Source organism: Hippichthys cyanospilos, chromosome 3, assembly GCF_059441005.1.
Source record: "Hippichthys cyanospilos isolate Australia breed blue-spotted pipefish chromosome 3, RoL_Hcya_1.0, whole genome shotgun sequence".
NCBI lineage: Eukaryota > Metazoa > Chordata > Actinopteri > Syngnathiformes > Syngnathidae > Hippichthys > Hippichthys cyanospilos.
In genome coordinates, this window is record NC_142371.1 from 1,195,001 (window position 1) to 1,204,247 (window position 9,247).

At 39.8% G+C, this 9,247-nt stretch overlaps 1 protein-coding gene across 1 annotated transcript; it reads left to right on the top strand.

Annotated features, from left to right (window-relative positions):
• Positions 1 to 2,250: 2,250 nt before the first annotated feature.
• LOC148425346 (uncharacterized) lies at positions 2,251 to 9,144 on the top strand. Its single transcript, XM_088411760.1, has 12 exons — positions 2,251 to 2,335; positions 3,204 to 3,255; positions 3,336 to 3,486; positions 3,853 to 4,011; positions 4,279 to 4,781; positions 5,081 to 5,494; positions 5,759 to 6,239; positions 6,311 to 6,363; positions 7,080 to 7,223; positions 7,298 to 7,455; positions 7,534 to 7,624; positions 8,916 to 9,144. Exons 3-12 carry the CDS (start codon positions 3,416 to 3,418, stop codon positions 8,996 to 8,998), a joined length of 2,157 nt encoding a protein of 718 aa, XP_088267886.1. The 5' UTR covers positions 2,251 to 2,335; positions 3,204 to 3,255; positions 3,336 to 3,415; the 3' UTR covers positions 8,999 to 9,144.
• The last annotated feature ends 103 nt before the right edge of the window (positions 9,145 to 9,247 follow it).

Genomic DNA, 9,247 nt, shown 5'->3' on the forward strand with positions numbered 1-9,247 from the left:
TACATACATACATACATACATACATACATACATACATACATACATACAACATACATACATACATACATACATACATACATACATACATACATTACATACATACATACAATACATACATACTACATACATACATACATACATACATACATACATACATACATACAGTACATACATACTACATATACCTACATACATACATACATACATACATACATACATACATACATACATACATACATACATACATACATACATACATACATACATACATACATACATACATACATACATACATACATACATACATACATACTAGACATACATACATAACATACATACATACATACATACATACATACATACATACATACATACATACATACATACATACATACAGTACATACATACATACATACATACGACTTACATACATACATACATACATACATACATACATACATACATACATACATACATACATACATACATACATACATACATACATACATACATACATACATACATACATACATACATACATACATACATACATACATACATACATACATACATACATACATACATACATACATACATACATACATACATACATACATACATACATACATACATACATACATACATACATACATACATACATACATACATACATACATACATACATACATACATACATACATACATACATACATACATACATACATACATACATACATACATACATACATACATACATACATACATACATACATACATACATACATACATACATACATACATACATACATACATACATACATACATACATACATACATACATACATACATACATACATACATACATACATACATACATACATACATACATACATACATACATACATACATACATACATACATACATACATACATACATACATACATACATACATACATACATACATACATACATACATACATACATACATACATACATACATACATACATACATACATACATACATACATACATACATACATACATACATACATACATACATACATACATACATACATACATACATACATACATACATACATACATACATACATACATACATACATACATACATACATACATACATACATACATACATACATACATACATACATACATACATACATACATACATACATACATACATACATACATACATACATACATACATACATACATACATACATACATACATACATACATACATACATACATACATACATACATACATACATACATACATACATACATACATACATACATACATACATACATACATACATACATACATACATACATACATACATACATACATACATACATACATACATACATACATACATACATACATACATACATACATACATACATACATACATACATACATACATACATACATACATACATACATACATACATACATACATACATACATACATACATACATACATACATACATACATACATACATACATACATACATACATACATACATACATACATACATACATACATACATACATACATTAACATACACGATGACCACTTATTAACGCTTTCAGTACCAAGCATTTACCCGAAAAGGCGACCTAACTACCAGCGGATGTCGAGCATTTTCACTCATTTTTCAAGGCTGCTTTAATATTGTGCGCTGTGTCTTTGTAAACACGTGTGGTACCACATGAAATATTGTATTCCATTCTTTAATTTTCGAAAAAAATAAATTAAAAAAGGTATGATTTTACCTGTTCTTTAGTAATCATTATTTGAATATAGTCATAATTTGAGTGACACCAAACTATTTTGGACAAAAGGAGGGGAAAATTAGCTTTTTATGAAAAAGTGTTTTCTTAACAGTGACTTTGAACCTCATATTTTTTTGTTTTAGTCGTCTGAAACATCTGAGTCCTCCCTTCTAAAAAAATGTAAACAAAAACAATGAAAACACATATTTGGTAATAAATGCAAAGGACAACATTTTCACATTTGACAACATTTACAAATGTTTGCCTGTTGTCAATGTATGTGTGCATGCATGTCTGTTTTTAAACCCAATATTAGATTTTTGTTTGATCATGTTTGACGCATTGTATGTATGTATGTGTGTGTGGTTGTGACCAATTCTTAAGTTGTTTTAATGCTTTGATATTTTTTAAATATTCTTTTTTCTGCTGCACAGAGTCTCCAGGTAATTTTCTTCATTCATCTCTTGGACCCTCAGAGTCTGATAATGAGGAAATCCAAGCTTCTGAATGTGCATCACCACTGAATTTAAAGGTAAAACCCACTCTTAAAACAATGAACGCAAGTCACTTTAGGATGGTAGGAGTTCGTTTGTGAAGGACTCGAGTTTTGGAATCGGCGTGTCACATGTTTGAGTCCTGCTGCAGATACAAGAACATGTAAATTGTCAAACTAGAGTAGGAGGAGGATCTGTTGGATTAATGTGCATTGTCCAAAAAATGTTGCCAGCACGTATTAGTTAGTCCCAAGGACAACATGAGTTGCCCACAGATCTGCTCTATTTACAATTTTGACTTCCTAAGAAGAATGAAAACTGAAGAAAAGATAACATTTACCTTTTTATGGGAACTTAATTGGGTTAAAATTTCTTCTGTATTAAGTATTTTTTTTAAATAAAATAATTTGATTGTTTTTAATGTGTTACAAAATGTGTCACATTTGAGCTGAAATTTTAGTACTGTGATGCTGCCATAATTTTGTTCACTTTTATTCTATTGTCAGAGTCTCTAAATAAGAGTACACCTGTCAATGAAGACATCTTTTAATTGAGCAGATTTTTTTCCCCTGTAGTTTTTTTGGTTTTGTTTTTGTTTTGTTTTTTTCCGCCTCCCTTGTTCAAAGTGTGTGACCTCTGAAGTACACCGCTTCTAGGAACAACAGCTGCTATCAGATAGAAACTAAAACAGTCAGCATCAGCAACAATTGGGTCATTAAATTTAGTGACTGGAAAAAAACAATAATAACCAATAACCAGGAGAAAATTGATCATATGTTATTTTCTATGAGCAAAAGTTGAAAACGGTTCAAATTTTGTGTGTGTTTGTGTGCATATGTGCGTGTCGGGTTGGGGGTGGGGGCATTTACACTAAACTAAATAGCAAGCTTTCTTTTGTATCTTTAGTCTTCATCCCGTCATCCGGCGACAGACTCGCCAAGTCCTGGACTACGCATCGGTAAGAGACCTGCACACTTGATATGCATTTTGTTTCAACACGGAACTTGGTCTCAGATCATTCAAACTGTCCTTTCCAAGAGCCTGTGAAGACATCCAGCCCACTAGAGGAGAGCGTGGATGGGAACTCAGCAGAGACAGAGACTATTCACAAAAGCAAAATGCCGTTGCTGATCTTATCTGATGGTGGAAAAGGAAAATACACGGCAACAATTAGGCCAGCCTCTGACAAGTAAGAATTAGTTGATAAGAGAGTTTTTGTTTGGCTTCTGCCAACAAAATTACTAACGATGTAGACATGATGACTTGGAGTCACACCTTCTACCAGTTATTAGAACATCTTGCAGTCTGGTGCTGGCCCTGGTCTAGAAAATTTTGTCAAAAACATTCTAGATTTTCTTCTGCTGTTCTACTTTTTGTTGTTGTTTTTAATTCAATTTCGTATGTTTTAAACTTCTACATACAGTAGTATTAGATTGAAATTTGTTTTGTCCATTGATCATCCAAATGTATTGAAATCTCATTAATCTCTTCAAGCCTCCCAAGCAACAAACCGTTCTTTGGAGTTTTGTATTTTTTTGTTTTTTTCTGTTCTCAGAAAATCAGCACAACCAGAGACCAGCGTGTCCACTGCCGAGAAGGACAATGAGGGCACTCAAAGCAAATCCCCAGAGGAGAGCTTGTCACCAGCCGCGAAAAAAGACGTCTGGGTGTTCTTGCAGAATCTTCAAGACTTCAGCCTCCCCAAAATCAAACTGTGAGTTGAACCTGCATTTTCCATAGGATAATAATGTGATTAATCACATTACATTGACTAAAATATTGCTTTTGCGCGGCATTGCAGGGGTACAGTATTTAGGCTGTTGCCTGCCCATCTGATGTGTGAAAGTAAACAAGGTTTTATTTAAGAGCTCAAATTTATTCCAGCAGCGACAGGCGGAGTACATCACACCAAACCAAATGCTACAAAATTGAATAAAAAACTCAATTGTGAAACCTTTCATGCTTGCTTTTGAAATTTCAGGAAGGCCCCGACACCGGTTAAAACGTCCACGCCGCCACCTGAGTTGGAGGACGATTTCTTGATCATGGGTGACGACGCACCTCCTTACCTATCCATTCCCACTAAATTGATTGGCAAGCAGCGTAACAAAGAGTCCAAATCCAGGATGGACAGAGGCTCTGAGGACAGTTGGCAGGAGGAGGCGCCGCCAAGCAGAACATCACTCAAACAGCAGATAGCACGCAAACAAACGTCAGACAACATAGAAGAAAAGAACAAGCCGAAGCGGCGCAATACACACATACAGAATAATAAGAAGGCGGACGATCGATGTAAAGTGGTGGCCGGCAGACAGACAAGTGACCAGAAAGTTGATCCTTCTTCTGAGGTGAAGAAGTCCTCAAAAGTCAGCCGAGACAATCCCAAGAGCAGCAGGCTATCTGCAAAGGAAAAAAGGAGGACAATACGGCATCAGAAGCCCAGCACAGAAGAGTGGAAAGCTGTTGGCCAGGATTTTTCTTCAGGTAGGATCTTATTTTCGTTACCTTTCACAGTAGCTGGCGTCCCGGTAAATGTGCGAGTCTTTGCATCACAGTGTTTCAGCCAGTTACCTAAAAGTGGCTCTGGCGCTTCAGCCAGCTTAGCCTTTTATATCATGCGTGGGTTAGTATCGATGTCAGTTATTCCGCCCCACTTCGGTGTAACAACTTTTACATATGACCGATTATTGATTTGGGTTTGCTCTTAAGCATTGTGCCCCGACGAGCACAGCACTTTGCACCATCATGTTTTAAAAGTTGACTCCGGTATTTTGGTTCCACAGATTTTGACTTGGGGAAACCAGACCCTGCATGGAGTTCGGCGGAACAAAACAAGGTTCTCCTTGAGGAGTGTCAGGTTTCTGGGAAAAGGAAACGAAACCGGCCCGGAGAGTGGTGGATGGTCTACCCTGAGAACGCAGAGCAGACTGACATGAGAGACACCACACCCCTCGTCAAGAAGCCCATAGCCAACCAGGAAAAATCTGCCAAGGCAGGGTCAGTGTCACCGGCCAAGGCCAAGAATGTGCTTAAAAGCAAAACCAAGAAGGCTGCAAAAAAGACCAAGGGTGAAGGGAAGAATATTGACATAGGGAAAACATTTGATCAAGAACAACCAGAATTCCAGGATCTGGATTCTCTTCCATCAGTTTTCAGCCCCCTGGAATTTGTCAAACAAGACCAAAACTGCAACTCAGGTACAATACACATCTAATGCCTTTTACATCCATCCATCATCCATTTTTTTTTTAATATTTATATATATTTCTTGTATGGGTGAAATCCTATCCCAGTCTTTGGGGGAGAAGCTTTATACACTAGTCTAGACCTATTGCTTCTATTTATCCGGGCAAATAACTGTCACACTCACATTCACGCTTATGGGGAAATTAAGTGAATAAATGTACCGCGCATATCCAAAGGCATCTGCAATCAACGCTGCTAACTTGTTTGTGTTATAGAGCCGCAAGTGTACCAGCGCACCGGTGAGAGAAATGTTTCCAGCAAGCCCATTCCATGCGGTCCCTCCGGATCTCCAGAACAGCTTTCCGACAAACGGCAGAGACGATCACCTGGCGAATGGTGGAAGGCCGCCGCGACGCCAGAGAACGCGGGGACTGAGCCTCTGCCGCTTTTAAATCGGACTCAGAAGAAGTCCAAAGTTGGCAAGAAAACAAAAGTCAAACAAAAGCAGCTTTCGCCAAAATCGGCCGGGCGTGCTACCATTTTTCTGCCCTGTTCGAATACCCAAGGTAAAGAGCGGAGGGGAAGTGTAAATTCCGCTTTGGACTTTTTCACTAGCCGGACCGTACCCGTCAACCCAGCCACCGCTCGGAGTCATCAAGACATAGTGCGAGACTACACTCCCAACCGCCAGGGAACCTTCGTTGTGGATGGAAATCAGGAAATCCTACAGGACAACACCTGTCCTTCACGAGACATGTAAGGAAAAACGAGCATAGACCCACTCAAAGTATTTTTCATGTTTTTATCTTTTTGGGGTTGGCGGGCAGGTTCCAAAGTGGGCCGGTGTCCATGATTGATCTGGAAACGCATGACGATGCGGGTAAGTTTGTGTTACTTTGAAATCAATTCAATAATGATTTATTCAGTCTCAAATTGCATCTCGGCAAAAGGGGTGGGGGGGGGGGGACTTTGAACTTTTTCAACACTTGTCATAAACACCAGAACATCCAGCATCATGATAGGGCTTTAGTTTTCTCCATCTATTCATCATCTCAAGCGCTCATCCTCACAATGGTCGCAGCTATGCTGGAGCCTATTCCAGCTAACTGTCTTCGGCCAGTAGGGGGCTCCACCCTGAGCATGTTGCCAGCCAACTCCAGAGCACACGAATGAGACAAACGGCCATTTAAATTTACAGCGCATCTGTGGGCAGTTTAGAGTGCCCGATATGTCCGCCATGCATGTTTTTGGAATGATGGGGAGAAACCAGAGTACCCATAAAAAAATAAAATAAAAACGCAGGCATGGGGAGAACATGCAAACTCCACACGCTGGAGCCATGTGAGGTAAATGTGATCACATTTCTTCCACCATGCTGCCTGTAGGTTTCTCAGTGTTTTACCCATTTGAACAGGAATGAGAAATTTCCATTTTAATTCAACAATTTAGAAATTCATCAAGCAGCATAATTAGGCGTCTGAAAAGATTAGTGGGTCTAATCAAGTCATGGCTACCGTTTTAATTTGAGTTTGCCCCCCGCCTCCACTATATGAGAAGGACTGTTTTAAGCTAAGCGGCTACCTGTCTTTATTGCAGACCTTCCGTCAAGCAGGCACCCCCAGGCTGAGCTTTCCGTTAGCGACCTGTGTGCTCCTCCCCTCAGGCCGTGCACCCTGCGGGCCAGGGACAAGACGGACCTGAGCGAGTGGCTTCTATTTCTGTTCCCCACCACCCTCGCAGGTACAATTGACAAGATGATGATAAAGGCAATGTTTTTTTTTTTCAAATCAGTTTAAGCCACCATTTTTGTGCAGATGGGGCCGTCTCCCCCGACCATTTTAATTGGTACTTCCACAAAAGTGGAACCATGGGCATCATGGAGGACCTGCATTGTATGAACTTTTCCACGGGAAAGATGCTACTGGGCTCCTTTATGAAGAAACCGCTTTGGGTGGACCATAGCGCTACCACGGTCAGAGTTGGGGGGGAGGGTTTCTCCTGGGGGACAGTGGGGGGTTCTTAAAAAAATGTTTGTTGTTTTCTGCTCTAGGTTTTTTTCCTGCTGACAAGCTCTGTCAAGGTCATCATAGACCACACAGAGTCCTACGTGCATGCGGGCAGTTACTTCATGGTGCCATGTGGTAAGAACAGTCATTTTTCTTACACTTTGATTTAGTGCTGGCCAATTGAGATATATAGTTTTTTTTTTTTTTGTTTTTTTTAAATACTGTCATGTAAACAATCACTTTTGCCAACATTTGTATGCCCTGTAGCACCTGTTTTTTGTTGTTGTTTTGTTTTTTTAAGAAAAATAAAAAGCAATGGTGGGTTTAATTCCAGCGTGAAAATGACATCCATCCATTTTCTGTAGCCGCTTAGCCTTATTAGCGTCGCAGGCCTGCTGGTGCCTGTCCCAGCTGTCTATGGGCAGTAGGTGAGGGACGGACACCCTCAACCGGTTGCCAGCCAACTGCAGTTCATGCACCCAGTCACTTCTAAGCACAATTTAGAGCAGGTGTCAAACCCAAGGCGTGGGGGCCATATCTGGCCCGCTACGTCATTTTATGTGGCCTGCAAAATACTGATTTGACTTCAAATTTCTGCATATCTGTGTGACAAGCACACTTTATTCCCGAAACAATAACTGCAATGTGGGCCCGTCAGAAAAATGAGTTTGACACCCCTGACACAGATGTCAAACTCAGGGCCCGGGGGCCAGACTGGCCCGCCACAGCATTTTATGTGGCCCGTGAAATGCTAATTTAACTTAAACTTTCTGACTAAAATACCAAACTCGAAAGAAAATGTATTCTGGCCCTCTGACAGAAACGATAACTACAATGTGACCCACGATAAAAATGAGTTTGGCCCTCCTGCTTTAAATTCTTGTAAAGCATTACATCACCGGTGTTCGATCCATGGCGTGGGGGCCAAATCTGGCCCGCCACATTATATGTGGCCCGCAAAAAGCTAATTTGATTTGAAGTTCCTGGTTGAAATACCGAACTCGTAAGTTGTCCTCAAAAAGCAACTTTTATTGTTCCCAATCTGTCTTCAACAGTTTTTATCGGCCTGTGACTTCAAAACTAGGTCATGTGTGTGACAGTTAAAATTTATTACAGCCCTCTGACATAAACTACAGTATAACTACAACAACTACAAAAAAAGGTTTGACACCCCTTGATTTAGAGCGTCCAGTTCACCTGCCATGCACATTTTTTGGAATTGCGGGAGCAAGCTGGAGTACCCCGAGATATCCCACGTGGGCTCGGGGAGAACATGCAAACTCCACACAGAAAGTCCCAAGCCAGGTGGATTTTAACTCGGGGACCCTCAACTGTGAGGCGGACGCGCTAACCGCTCTTCCACTGAAAGCGACATGATTTCTTTACGATTCATTCATGGTTCTTTTCTCTTGTTTTGCTGAAACAGGCCACCCCTACAGCATCCAGAATCTGTCAGAGCAGCGCGCGTTCCTGTGCTATAACAGGATGCTCGCCGAAAGTCCCGACTGAAGCGTTGACCTGCGTGACAGTAATTTCCTTTCCTGTTATGACTAATGGTGGTTGTGGCCAGATCCATGTTTTAAATGTGACTATTTAATGCAAATCTTAAATTGTTTTTAAAAAAAATAGAAATAAAACAATTTTGACTTAGGACATTTCTGGACTGTCGCGCAAGTGTCCTATCGAGCTTCACGTGATTCGTTAAGTTTTACGCTAGCAGACGATAGCAAGACAAAGCTATTTGCTTTGTAATCTTCT